Genomic DNA, 15612 nt, shown 5'->3' on the forward strand with positions numbered 1-15612 from the left:
ATTTTTAAATTTGCATCAAAATGTTATATTGTTACCACATTATGTTATGTTTCAAGATAATTTTGTCTAGTATAAAATGGAGGACAATTTAAAAAGTTAATTTACTTTTCCAACTTAAACTCAAATTAGAAATTTTATTCTATGAGAGCATTAATAGTTGTAAATTGATAAACTCTACGATGGACATTTTTTGAAACCTATAAGTCTTAGGGCACACACATACACAAAAGGTATTTTATGCAGTTCATTACTATTCTGCATTTTGGGAACATTTTTAGCGTGATATGGAATCCATATTTTCCAACATAATGATTTTCAGTAATAATTAAAGATACAGCTAAATCTTTTTAAATTTTATTCTGTAATATAAATATGTATTATTTCGGAGAAACTTATGCCACATATTTGTAATGACCCAACACAAAAGTGGCTGTTAATAGATACGCAACAAATATTTAAGAAAAGAAAGTTTCAGATTGGTATGAAAGTTTTCAAAACACGAAATAAAAATCGCACAGTAATGTTCATAATCTATTCATTTAGGAATATTATTTACAGTATCTACATTATTTAAGTTTTCAAAACACAGATGTACCTAAAAAACAATTCTACAATATTATAAAATTTACAAATTTTAGGCATTGCTTATAACTTTTTGTGGACTGGGAAGTATAGTAACTGAATTTAGGATTTTTTTTTGTTTAATTGTAAAGAAATGTACTGTGAGAGATATGTTCATAAATAGTATACTGTGCAATAAATATTTTCATGAGCAAATTTTGCGCAGAAAATGTGAAAATATTACGCAAGATTAAGATATTATTTTTTTACATTATCTAATGTGTACTTATAGTATTAAGGGGTATAATCATGATATGCGCAAGAGATATTCTGCAGAACAATGATTAAGATATGTAAAAATGTGTTTTTATTTTATCTTAATTCATGCTTTTCTCAAACTAGTTTTGTGTTACTGCATTAAGAAAAAAAAGTTATCATTGAAGTTAGAATTTTCATTTGCGTTTTAATTTTTTCATGAATAACAATAATTAGTAAAATAATTCTAAACAGATCTTTCACAGTTATTAATGCATTTTAGAGTTGAGAAATAACAGCGTAAAATTGCTACATAAATTAACATGATGTATGATTACTTTTGGTAAAAAAAATTCTTATTCTAAAGTTTTTCTTAGAGGAAAATAAAGGAAAATAATATCACATTTAATAAGAACCGGAAAATTTTTTGCAGAGTAGAATATTAAATATTGTTTCTCCGGATTACATTTTGTTTAAAAAAATTCAACGCTAACAAGCGAGGTTTAAGATTTTGTAAATGTAGTTTTCTTACAATCATACTATTTTTGCAACAAAAACTTCCATTTAAAGATAAACTCTCTTAAAGAGAAATTTCCTGCAAATGCAGTCAGTGCGTAAAGAAACAAATTTTACAGTAAATTCAATGTCGATGAGGAGCGGAGATGATTTTTCATCCAACTAAATATAGTTCCTAAGTATGCTTTTCGTTCTCCTTGTACAAAAGGACTCTCATCGAAAACTCTCTTCCTATAAACAATTCGTATTTTATTTTCAACTACTATTTTAATTCTTAATAATCGTTCAGATTGGTCTAATAATTATCTTTTGCTTTCATGAGTCTTGCTAGTTATCTCTTACGCCACCTCACCTAAGTGAAATAATTCACTTCGTTCGAAAAAAGAAAATGATTCTGCACCCATAGATACTTTAAACATGTGATATAAAGGGAACAATCAAAATAAAATTAATACCCCTATTCCCCTTAAGATAAGGGGTTCGAGGGAAAGGAATTCACCGTTTCTTTAAATATAAAAGGAATTTATAAAACTCAATTAAAAAATACTAACGACATTTCAAATATTGAATTTATTTATTTTTAAATGTCTTTTACTGATATCAAGCATTTAATTGTTTTAACACTCGGTAAGTGAAACAATATGTTTCTATCGGATTTAAACCCCGGGAAGAATAATGGAGTTTTTGAAGTTTGAATACCTAACGTTGACAAAAGGCAGTTGTCTTTTTTATTAAAAATATCATACATGTACACGCATTTTATGTGAAGCGGTATTTAATGAAATTATAAGGTGCTAAAAATTTAAAATGCTTAGTAAGTGAAACATAAACAGCTAACTTAACAAATTTGAAAGAATATCCACGTTTTAAAAAGTTGAGTTTCTAATGCTGATAAAAAGAAGATTCTTATATCAAAAGTATTGCGAATACATTTTAAAATAGTTTAAATAAATGCAAGCTTGAAGCTGTACTCATGAAACGGATGAAAATATGTGGTATTATTCATCATGTAAAATCATCAAGAGCTTAAATTATCAATAACTCCTTTACTCGTTGAAAAATGTGCAAAATTTTCCTAAAACTGTAAACCACCCAAGTTTAAAGATGTCTGGCGACAGTAGCATCTTACTAGAAGCTACGATTCATTTTAGAGTTCATTCATTTTTCAACAATAAAATTTAGGGATTTTTTCCCTTCGTAAGGCAAGCAAATCTCAACTCGTACTGTATGGATTACCGTGAATTTATTACATATCCCATAATCTATTCTGTACAACATATTTTGTTTAAATTATAAAGAATCCAGTCAACTGTCTAAAATGTGGAATATTTTCCATTCACAACAAGAAGAAAGCTGTCTAAGCTTAAATAACGAAATATCTTTAGATTTCAGGATCTTACCTGAATTCTTGATTCGGTTTAGTTCGTTCCTTTCTTTGCAATATTGATTTTTTTTCTTTCAAAGGCGAAGTCAAATCTTAACTCGTATTTAATGGATTATAGATGTTAATCATCTATATCCCGTAATCTAAACAGTACTACATGTTTCTGCAGACTTATTATAATTATTTTTAATGTGAAAGATTTCTTGCTCCGAAAAAAAAAAAAAAAAAAACAGACTCAAGAAAACTGGTATAAGTGTTCTCACCTTTGCTTAGGTTGTATTTTAAATTTGAAATATATATTATCAAAGTTTTTCTTAGCAAAATTGCCCATGGAAAAAATTTGCACAAAAATAATAATAAAATAATAATAATAAAGCGGAGAGGCAGCAATCTTTGACTTTAGTTTCGAAACATAGTTCTCTACACATAAGATCACAATATAATTCTATACTTTCCACACACATTTCATCAAAAATACACCTTATCTATAGACGACACACTTAGACGATTATACAAACATTAGTATCTATACACAATTCATTGGATATGTTTATTCTTGATATGACTTCGATTTGAAGTTCATCTAAATCTACGTTGTCAAAAATCGACACAAAATAGACTGAACGAAGATAAAATTACATTTATAATCTATAAATTCTTACATGGGCTTTAAAAACTTTTTTTTTTCAATCTCCAATTTGCTCTTCTATTTCACTTTGGATTATCATTGGCATTTCATAAATTATATACGTACGAATAGAATAGTTACGTGGATATATTTCATGCAGAACACCGTGCAATCGCAACTAGTTTTGCGAAATCAATGCACTGAGGGTTCAAACATTTCAGATATATCTTTATAAACAACTTGAGATCCCTCTTTCAACTCGATTGAAAACAAAATGACAAATCCTTTCGGAGTTCGATTTTTATGCGCTGAAGGAAGTACTTTTGAAAGAGAAATGGTCAAAATATATGTTTGAAATTTACAGTTGCACATATTCTGTTTCTCAAAATTATTAAATTATACAAGTAGAATTATTAAGTAGCAAGATAATATGATATTGACATCATATTTCGTTATAATAAGACAAGAATATTAGCTTTGGTCTCATTAAATTTTCCTTCAACTATTTCGGCGAATAAAAGTGCCAGCAAATCTTAAAAGAGAAGGAAAACGCATTTGTTTTCACACGGTTGAGAAAGTGTAAACGAATCCAAACTAATGCAATTATTTTACTTCACAGGACTTTTAAACTTTGAGTTTAATACCTTTATTTTATTGAAATAGCGATATGCATTGATTATTTGCGAAAATACTAAATAACAAATGTGAAAGAAAAAAAAGGCTTAATCCTCTGAATAACGGATATACAGTATGTTGACAATATTAGCTATACTGATTGATCTTCAGTTCATATTTGTCCACACTTACTACTATTGTCCAAATTTCGTGCTAGAATTTTGTGCGATAAAAAATTCAAGGAATAAATATTTTTTATGTTACTAAAAAAAAAAAAAAAAAAAATTCTGAGAAGTGATTTTTTCAACTGAAACTTGAAGCACAACTATCTGAAAATGTCTAGTTTCTTTTAGCGTTCCGTAAATGAAGAGCAAATTTGGAGAAAAATCACTTACAAGACAAACACAATGTGATATTTACAAATGGTTCCGAAAATTGTGCATTGTCTACATATTTTAGCTCCAGAAAAACACACAATTATATAGACTGATAAATATTAATTTTTGAAAAATTAAGTTTTTAGTTAGGAACTGAAGCAAAGAGTTAACTATATATCTAAAACTGGTTATATTTAAACGAACATTTCAAACTGTTTTTGCAAATGATATATATGTTTATTTTAATGATTATATTTGCAGTAAATTATTATTTAAAAATAGCACTAATATTTTAAAACTGAATTTAAAATAAATATCAATACGTCGTGACATTTTCTTTCAACGCATTGGAATAAATACCAGATTATAAGCTGTGTCAGATATTCTAAAGATAAATAGTATATGAAAGCAAAATCGGTAGTATTGATTAAAAACACTGTTTTTCAGTTAGCGGTTTGCAGTTTAAAATGAAATCAATCGGAAGTACTTAAAATAACCATTATCCATTACAGTAAAACAAATTCTTAATGTCAATGTAAAGCAAAACTATACTGTATTATAAAAGTAGATAACAAATAAATAAAAGAGAAATATTTATTAAAACAAATTACTTATCAATTTATTACAGTATTAATTACAGTATCAATTACTGTAAAACGTTTTCTTAACGTCAATGTAAGTCTAAACTAGCATGGATTATGAAAATAGATAACAAAAATAAAAAAAAGAAACATTTAATAAAATAATTTGTTTATAAATTAAATTACTGTAACAATTTTTCTTAATGTCAGTATAACGCAAAACTATAATGTATTACAAAAATAGATAAAAAATAAATAAAGTAGAAATATTTTTTTAAAGTAATTATTTATCAATTACTGCAACAATTTTCTTTTTGTCAATGTAACGCAAAAATGTAATGTATTGCAAAAATAAATAACAAATAAATGAAAAAGAAATACCTGTCATTTCTCAATAAATATTCACGTCACGGCTGTTATATACAATACTTGAAAATCAGCAGCAAAGTTTATAACATTAATTAACGAACACATTCTTTGATTGTTCTGGTAAATGATATGAACATTATAGAAAGGCTATAATTAACATAAGAAATAAATAAATACATTTTCATATCACATACGTCATACATGCCAAATACAACCATAGACACATAACAACTTTGTTATATACCAAACTGGCCATAAAAACAGAGGACGAATGTTATTATAAGAGAGAATTATAGATGATTATGCATATTTGAAATATGATATGTATAACGGGAATCAATTTGAGTTTTGTTTGCACAAAACTCTGAATGGCCAGCATTGATTCCTGATATGTACGTCAAAGCTCTCACATATCTTCACCAGAAAGAAGTTATACTTATTAGAATGCATACAAGTTATACTATACACAGTTGACAATATTATACAACAACCCCTGTAAGTGAAACGACTGAAAATTTACAACAAAAAATATCACATGAGTAATTAAACTTATGTAACGCAATGTAATGCGCAGTCACAGATAACAAACAAGCAGAGAATGCACTGAAAACGTGCGTATTTGTCCCTCCAAATTCAAAATTTAGTTTATAAATTACCTTATATAAAAAATTTGTAAGTCATTTTTTTGTTTCAAAAAGTATACTATAATATTATTTTTGAAAACAACGCAAATTTCCACTCAACCACAAAGCTCAAGGTATTCAAACTGTTAAATCAGATATAAAATAAAATAAAACAACGTAAATTGATAAATAAATAAGTAAGCACTGTATGAAAAGCACATTAACATAGTGTTATTAAAGCACAAACAAAGAAGTAATACAATTTTAATACAGTGCCAAAAAGCATGTACACACACTCACAATTATATGTGCAACAAAAACTTTCATTTCAGGAAAAGTATGATTTTCTGACTCAAATATTAATTGCGTGTTGTACAATTTATAGTACGTGTTATAATTTTAAATTCTTAAGAGCTGTTATTTATAATAATAAAAGCGTACATGTAAATATTTCAAATTCATAATAATTTATTTTAACTTGCAAAACTTAATCTGAACTAACTATATAGTTTGTGTTGATGTTAACCTAATGCAATTTAATTTTTTCTTTAAAAAATAAACAGCAATTTCTTATCCGAAACTGAAGAAAGCTTAATATTTTTACTTCAGTAACTACGGTGGTCTATATGTAAGTACGTTTGTTTATTGCATTTAGTCATAATCAAAATCTCATGCATTTGAAGGCCAATTCATTTCATAAAGTTTTAAGTTGGCTCAGCCATAACAAATGCAATAAAGCAAGAGCTGAAATCAGTTACGTTAAATCTAACAACTATAAGTATTATGAAATCAGAAAATACTTTAACTTTTTTAAACTGGCTATTAACATGCAAACTTTTGAGATAAACATGTTAGAGATAGTACGAGTAAGCCTAGTGTTGCACGGAAATTGACATCTTATTCGAGCAATTTTTAGTTTTTCTCTTCATTACTAAATGAAACGTTAAGCATGAAAATAGTACTTTCTTAAATTTTCAACAAAAAAGAAAAAAGTTTAATTCTGAAGAAAAAGCAACTTATAAATTAATCAGAGAGAGGAAAAAAAAATTACGAGCTTTTATGAAAAAAGCACTAGATATGTATATTTAACACATAGGTTTCATTTGAGCATCATAATATTTCACTTTACTGTAAAAAATAGAAAAATAGATTTAAAAATATCTTTAACGGGTAAAACGGAACTAATCGGAGAAAACTTTCCCTTGATAAAATAGTTTTAAACATATATTGCCACTACAGCAAGATTCAAAATAATTACTTTTATACTTCTTAAGCTTAAAACTATGTAATTATATAAAATGAGTTTAGCTGAGAATTATATAAAACATTCTAACAATAGATTTTGTGCACAAACATTCATTTACACCAAATATGAAAAAAAAGAAAGAAAATCATAATTATTACAATTTGTTCGAAAATGGTTACTTATGTGCAGAATAATCCCCCCTCTTTTGTATGATTAACTTGCATAAGTATAAACATAAGTAAAAATGCAATGTGTTAATAAATATGCTTTAAAATTATTACTTATTATTTTTTTATTGCAACTGCCCTTTTATAGATTATAAATAAATTCAGCGGTTATATTAAAAACGCTCATTTAATTACGGGTTTGAGATTAAAAGTTTGTTTGTAACTTTTTTTTTTCATTTGTCTGTGACTAAAACAGTTTTGAAAGTTGGCGAATTAAATTCTTTGAATTGTTTAGCTTCATTAAGAACAGAACTGATAGGGATATCGTGTTGTGTCTCTGATAGACTTTTATAATGTTTATAATGCTAAATATTGTTGAGTTGATTTGAGGTTTTTGCGTTGTCATTTAAACATTCTTATTACTCATATGACAGTCATCGTGTTTAATTCTGAGAATATGAGATAAAATCAAAGTTGAGATAAATCAAAAAGTTATTTTTAGATCAATATTAATTTTTTTATCTATTGTGGCGGATGGAAAAGTTATAAAGTTATAAGTCTTTTTTAAACTCGGAAATAAGCATTAAAAAGAAAAAAGAGGCTGAAATCAGAGCACCACATTTCATGCAATGAAAGCACATTGAATAGATAAACATCAATAGCTAACACTTAACGGAAAAACAAAAAAAATCAACGATAGCACCATAGCTGAAAACTGCACCCAATATAACACACGTTAATTGTAAAAAATTGCTAATATTTAAGCATTTGAACTATAGATAAGTTTTTAATGCTATGCTTTTTGAGCAACTAGAACTTTATTGCAAACAAAACGAAGAAGAAAAAACATATTGTGTCATGATAACTTTTAAAACAGTAAGTAGTTAACGATTGTTTTATTTATTTTGTGGAAAATAATTTATATTTCTCTCTAAGAAGTATGTACAAGACGTATCCTTTCTAATATATTTTGATTTTTACTTTCTTCTAAGAGTAAAGATAACAGCTACCAATAGATGGCAGCATAGCTGCAAGCATTTACGAGCACAAATCAGTTTTCAACCCTGTGAAAAATCTGATTTCTACATTTCGCCAGCAATTCTTCAAAAACTTAAAATTTGATAAAACGGAACTTAAGTTAATTAAAAGTAAGAAAAGAAACGGCTCTTTAACACGTGAAGAAATTGTGTGAATTAAAAAAGAAAGGTTAATGTTTAAAACTTAAGAGGAAAAAATCCCCCCCCCCCCCAAAAAAAAAAAATAAGCACTTGAACGGGAAAGAACTTATCAACAATGCTTTCGAAAAGGTCAACAGTAAAATATAAGTAGAATCCAACGAAATCAATAATCTTTCATACACAACAACATATATTTTACAGTACAGAGCACAACGACACATTTTCTCTGATCAGATTTTCACAATTTTCGTTCATTGTACAGTACAAATTTTATAACACCCCAACATGTTCGTAGACTCTTCAAATTTCAAATCTAAGCAACCTAGCTTTTGAATGTTAGAAATCAGGAAAACTTATTCTTAGATAATTTAGAATCTCTTAATACAGTGTGGTTCAACCATTATTTCTCAACGGCCGATCAAACTTTAGTACTGGATTGTGAGGCCAGAAACACTGGCGTAGCAATCTGTTCCCCAAGTGGGTGTCCACGACGCTAAAATAAGCAAAATCTAATGATTGGAATTGTAAACAGAAGCAATCGGTATTTTATTTGAATTTTACATGGACACTAAGCAGTTATATAGCTGCATAAGATTGTTTAAATAATGAGAAATATGTCGTAAACACAGAAAAGTAATTTCGATTTTCATTATCGAGTTTAATCTAAAGAAGATAAAAATGAAGATGTGCACCAAAGGTAGGAAAATAAAATAAAAACTTTTACAACATATTTGTGGGCAGTCGTGGATTTTTTTTTCTGCCCTGTAAAATTAAAAAAAAAAGGTTCGAGCTGGTTTTGATACTAAACACTACAAGTAAGCCAGTACTTAAAGGTTTCTAAAAGTAGTAAAAAATAAAATCATTTTTGTTCCAATTGATAAATTCAAATATTTTTCCAGTTAGAAGAACAAGGGCCAACAAAAATGAAAAAGTTTGCCGCATGCGGTCCACAGGCCAAGAGTTGAACCACACAGTTTTAATGCAAAACATTTTCGCTCAATATTTCATACATTTTCATTAAACAGATAACAAGTATTTAAAATTTTAAACATGTATATTTAAAACAGAGTAGTATTTATATATTAGTTAAATATCACATGTTTTTCAAAAAAAAAAAAAAAAAAATCCAATAATAAAAAAAAAAAAAAAAACCCGAAAAAAAAACCGAAAAAAAAAACAACCGAGTTTTGGAATAAAAAATATTCCACATTAAAGAAAATGATATGTTTATCGTGAGTACTGTTATCATTAGTACTCGTCACGTTACCAAAGAAAATCTTTGGAGAACACTTTGACATCACATACAAATGAAAAACTTTAAAACGTATCAAAAACAATTAAAACTTGATAAAAACGGACATATATAGCATTCAGAGCAATAGCTTCAACAATTCATAAAACAACAATAAAGCACTGATACGTTACATGATATGTTGCATCAGTGTATAGAGTGATATGTTTTTTCTTGGCGCAAAATCAGCAATTCTACTACACAGTGCAGCAGAATTGTAATACAAATGTATCTACAGCACGAAATGGAAAGTAAAGACAGACACTAAATACATGCAGACCGATGTTTTGAAGCCGTAATTGATCTTCAATGTTACACGAAAATACTCATTCTGATTTCTTGACTAAGTACTCAATAGTGATCATTAAAACTAATTTCAAAATTATTTAGGAATTCAAAATGGTTTATATGATTTTCTTTTATGTATATCTTGTTTTTCCTCATAAAATAATCAGTTTTTCAAATAATATGGAAGTTTCTCTGGTAGAGCGTGATCCAGGCAGTTTAAATAATTGATTCATAAACTAGATGTTTTAAATAAAATAATTTGTTGCAGTAGATTATTCGAAATTTTACAGCATGAAATGTGTTTTTATTAGTTGAGCTTAAATATTCCATAAAAAAATTCCAATAGTGCAAGCATGCAATTTTTCTCAGTGATGTAATTTTATATAAAGCATTAGTAACAAAAGTAATCAGTTTTGAGGTTTTGTTTGGTGTAAGAGTATTAATAATGATTCTAAATGTTTAATTGAATTAAATAAAAATGTTTTTCCTATTTTTAAGACAATCACAAAAGATGCATTCTTTCATTCTCATCTAGTTTTTCTCTTCTTTTAGGAATTAACAACTAAAGTATTATGATTTTGAAACTGTTTTCAAGCTGCAACGCAAAAAAAAATTTTTTTAAAGGGACGAAAAATAAAAGACAATTTTCAAAAGAGAGAGATTTTTAAAACTACTTTTCAGTCAGTCTAGACATTTCTCATTTTTATTTGCATTCATAAATGTCAATTACTTAACTATTTTAGCTTAATTTTAGATTACTAAAAAATAGTTTTCTTTAGTTTTATGCCAATAGATATAATATCACACGTGAGTAGGGCTATTTTAAATAGAGAAATTGTGTATCAAAGTTACCTTGAATAATGGGTAACGCAAAATACCTTAAAATTTATATAAAATAAGATTTTATTCTTTTCGCCTGTTTACAAAATTTGAAGAATGTTCTCAAATCTATCTTAATACCATAAATGAATACGTTTTCGCAAATTGTCAGAACGTATTTGTAAAGTACCTGAGTAATTCCAGTCTAATGCTTGTAGCACGTGCTCTCTTGGTCCCATGTTAACATTAAGTAATCTATTTGTTAAGCTAACTTTAAAGAAGCCTCATTCTGGCGTGTAAGAAATATCGGTCTTGTCTTATATTGAAGTACATAAAACCTTAGTTTTTATTTAAGTAAGAACACAACGATAACGTGTTTTGTATAAGTTGTTAGTAATCGCCCTACATCATTTAGAAATATTTATTTGATGTAGAGTTTATAGATAAAGCTATCGTTTTTATTCCAAGGCATGAATATACTTCTTGACGCTTTTCAGAGCAAAATAGATTTTGCTGTTGTGAAGTATATGAAAACGGTAAAGATTATAATAATGATCATTTTCTTAAAAAGAACTAACTTTATATGGATGAAAGGAAGATTAGGGAAAAGAAGAAATGGTGTACTATTTTCATTTTTGATATTTACGGTATGTTTAACATTTTGTAGGTAAAAAAGTAACATGACATTCAAACGTATATTTTAAGAACTGCAATTACTTCTTTTTTTCCCCACTTCCAACGATGCTAAATTTTTGTTTAAAATACTATGCGTAGAAATACGCTTGAGAAAATTTTTGTGACGTACTCTCGAGTTTAATTACGTGAAATACACTTGCAGAATCATTAGAAATATCTCCTGTATGCGCCCATACAACGGAAGATCAATTAATTGACTTTAAAACACTGGTTTCTGCAAAATACAGGATACTTTAACTTCTTTCGCGAATTCTTATCCCTAAACTCTATAAGATACAACCATAACGTACTTTCTCGCAGCTACAACGAGACTCTAACTCTGTAGGCCCGGATCTACGTAGACCCCGCAATGCTGGGGAAAGGGGAAGGGGGGTGCCACTTTAGTGACATAGAAATCCAGTTGGCAGTGAGGGGCCCTGTTGAGTTTTTTGATTTTGGGACCTGAAATTTATACGTCCGGGCCTGTAACTCGGCCACTACGTTTAATCTGCTCTTCCGGTCTGTTTACTCTGCAAGGCTTGGTCGCAGTTCTTGGCGTCCTCCTCCATCTGCTTCATCTTGAGGCATATCTCCCCCATGTTGAGCAGGCTCCCCTCCAGGCTGTGGGCGAAGAAATCGGAACTTGTCTCTTTGGAACTGAAGAACGAAGAGACGCAGAAGCTGATGTGGTCGCTGCAAGGGTTGTATGAGCACCCGTACCCATCGGGGACGACGGGACCGTAGCCAACGAGGACGCCGTAGTTCGTCGGGAGCTGCAAAAGTATTATGCATATCAGTATGCACAGATTTAAAATTTCGCGAAGTAAACTGTAGTTGGAGTAAACCTTACCGGGCAGCGTCTTAACGCTGTGATTGGGATCTGCGTAGCCTTTACAATGCTGCCAATTAGGTTTGCCCCAACCATGGCCCCATTAAATTTCGCGTACGCTTAAAGGCCATGATAATCGTTAAAACTCATGGCAACAAAGAGGGCGCTACAGGGAACCTCTGTTTCCATTACGTTGCCATTGATTGGTGGATACAGGGGCTCCATTCAGCACCTCTTGCTGTCAAAATGAGCGACGTCCAATCAAAAATAAACAAACTTTGAAACGTTGACATTGATTGGTGGATGCATGAGCGGATCATAGTTGCATCGGTTTAACACAGAAAAGTCATAAATTGTCAAGGCCCGTTAAGCGTCAGCGCCATCTAGTGGGGCTATGCCCCAACTATAGTCAAAATTAGCAAGCATAGTAACTACCACCTCTTATCCGGAGCAGAGTATAAGCAAGTAGGGGAATGTGGGGCAAAGTGAAATGGTTAAGATGACGAAGCTTTTTCAAAATGAACAAATCGGAAATTTGTTTTGAAAATTACAGTACATAAAGAAAGAACATTAAGTATTTTATAAAAAAATCTTTATTGAAAAAATATTTTTTATTTTTGGCAATACATTTTCGCTTTAAAAAAAAGTGGAAAATTTTCGCTTTTTTTTTCATGGGGCAAAGTAAAAAATGAAATATTTTTGTTGTGAAATATTTTCTATTCAATTTTAAAAAGTATTTTTGATCAAATGAATCAGTAAATAAAAGGTTGAATGAAAAAATAAATTATACTGAAAAAAATAAATGAATAATTAAGTAAATTAACTAATTAATGCATAAGGACGAATAAATGAGTTAGTAAAAGAGTGAATGCATAAGAAAATAAGTGAATGAATGAATAAATAAGTGAATTGCTAAATTAAGGTATGTTAATAAAGTAATTAATAAAAAATGCGTAACAGATTAATAAATGATTGAACAATTAAACAAAATTATCTATTTCACTTTGCCCCTTCCACTTCGCCCCGCATGCACTTGTCAAATTGTACAAAATATATAAAATACAAATAAGCTTAATATTAACTAAATTAATACGGCACTGAATATTAGAAGATCGAAATTAATATTTCAACTGTTAATTACAAGAAATTTATCATTTAATAATGCCAAGAATAATTTTCGGCTTACAACAAAATATTACAATATGAGTATCAATTTTTGAAAATTGCTTGTATTATCATATTCTATAGATTTCAGAGGTAATTTTTTCTTGACTGGAATAGACAACATGTGTTGCTACATAGTTAAAATATTACCAGATAGGTGGCACTTAAAGCAAAGTAAATATTTGACTATTTCACTTTGCCCCACTATTTCATATTGCCCCATATATCCCTACTAATCGTTAAGGCATCCAGCTTCACGCTTATTCGAGATCATCAATCTGGAATAGACGTAACATAGTTGGAAGAACTATTCAACTACCGATGATATGCAAAGGTGGACATCCGGTTCGTAGGTGGAATCAAGTATTCAAACGCTTGCAGGGTTGCCAGTTTGCCATTACAAATGCCTTTAATTAAGCAGAGTCACATCGAAGTGATCGAAACCCGTGCATAAAATCCCCACCCTCCGCTAATTTTCCTTTCCCCCAGCGAGATTCATTCAGATAAAATTGTTTCAACTTGTCGCTTGCCAATTTTCGAAGGGAAACGTGGTCACAAGGTTGCGACCCTCTCATTCAAACCGTCCGGAGGCGAGTCGAATCCGGTCTGCGAGTTCGCGCTGGTGTGTGAAATTAATTTAGCTACCAGTATGAAGATAGTCTCAACTTTAATGATCAGCAATTTAATTTCAAAAACAGAGCTGGAAGTTTGCTACTTTACTCTGTTATGGCTATTCTAGACGGATGATCGCTTATAAACTTCAGTCTATGGATGTCACAGACGAGTTGTTTGTTAGTTGCTTGAAGTCAAATTTTTCTTAGAGGAGATAAAATTGGAAACTTTAGAGAAAATTTGGGTAGGATATTTTTTTCTTTTGAACACAATAATTCTTTATTTCGTACAAGGAAGTTAAAAGAAAATAACTTTGAAGGTGTTAAAAGTATTCCCTCTTTTCCTTACCTGACTAGTGGAAAGCCTGAAGTTTAAGTATTCAAAATAGGATTTGTCTTTGAAAAAAGGCAGATCGTCTCCAGTTTTAGCTTTTGCTAGTTCTTTGAGAGCAAGAAGATGGTTATCTGGTCCCTCACCATTAACTGTCTGGAATAAAGTAGATATTATATGTTATAATGATATTTTATGCCATTATACATACATATAGTTAAACTTTTTGTAATATTTTGACACGGTCATTTAAGCTCACTTTGATTGATTCATGTGGGTCATTTTGCACCATTTCATAATTTTTGTAATTTTTTTCAAAAGAAACTAACTGCATAACCCTGCTGGGTATGTTTTTTTACTTCTTATTTTACAAAATAATGTGAAAACACAGCCAACTGAACAATCCAAGGTATTTTAGGCTAGTACCATAAATTACTGTAATAGAAAGTTCTTGGAAAATGGGAGTTGGATTTTTGGAAGTTTATTTTGCGCACAGAAATCCAAGCAATATTTGCTACGAGTCTTTTACAGTCCCTCACATTTCTCCGGTTCCCTTACATTGTCCCACATTGGCATTTCCTCTTAAACCTCTTCAGCTAATCGTGGCCCAGCAAATGCTGGATCGCCTTTAATTTCTTTACTAGGAATTGACGAAGCAGGTGGTTGTCCTTGAAACCAGTCTGCCTATTTTAATCTCTTTATTTGTGCGTATTGACGCTGCTCGTATTTTAACGGACTTCTTTTTTTTCTCAAATACTTGTCATTATTACGAGTAATGATAAAAATGAAATTCATAAACTCCTTCCTGAATACTTCCTGTGATTTACAAAAAAAATACGAACTTCAAATCTTGCTAATGTTAGAGTTTTAATCATAGAATAATAATAAGAGTAGACCGAGCTATGGCAACCCTTTTGCTGCTCATAAACCAAACCATGTGACTGGTGGATATCCTAGCAACAGCAGGCGTTGAACGTAGCAGACGATAAACGCCAGCGAGAAATAAAATAAATAAAATTGATGGAACAAGATGGAGTCCGATTTGAAAATTTGTTATTCTAAGTTGTACATATTTTGTTAATATAGATTCTTTAGTCAATTTCA

The 15612-nt window shown here is 29.7% G+C and overlaps 1 protein-coding gene across 1 annotated transcript in view; it reads right to left on the reverse strand.

The window, feature by feature from the left end:
- Nucleotides 1-12076: 12076 nt before the first annotated feature.
- The window catches only part of LOC129228655 (choline O-acetyltransferase-like), an 82226-nt gene continuing 78690 nt past the window's right edge, over nucleotides 12077-15612 (reverse strand). The window contains exons 11-12 of the mRNA XM_054863339.1: nucleotides 14527-14664; nucleotides 12077-12346 (exon numbers count right to left, since the gene is read on the reverse strand). Coding sequence (XP_054719314.1) covers nucleotides 12077-12346; nucleotides 14527-14664 — 408 coding nt within the window. The remainder of the gene's footprint in view (nucleotides 12347-14526; nucleotides 14665-15612) is intronic.

This window comes from Uloborus diversus, chromosome 8 (assembly GCF_026930045.1).
Source record: "Uloborus diversus isolate 005 chromosome 8, Udiv.v.3.1, whole genome shotgun sequence".
NCBI lineage: Eukaryota > Metazoa > Arthropoda > Arachnida > Araneae > Uloboridae > Uloborus > Uloborus diversus.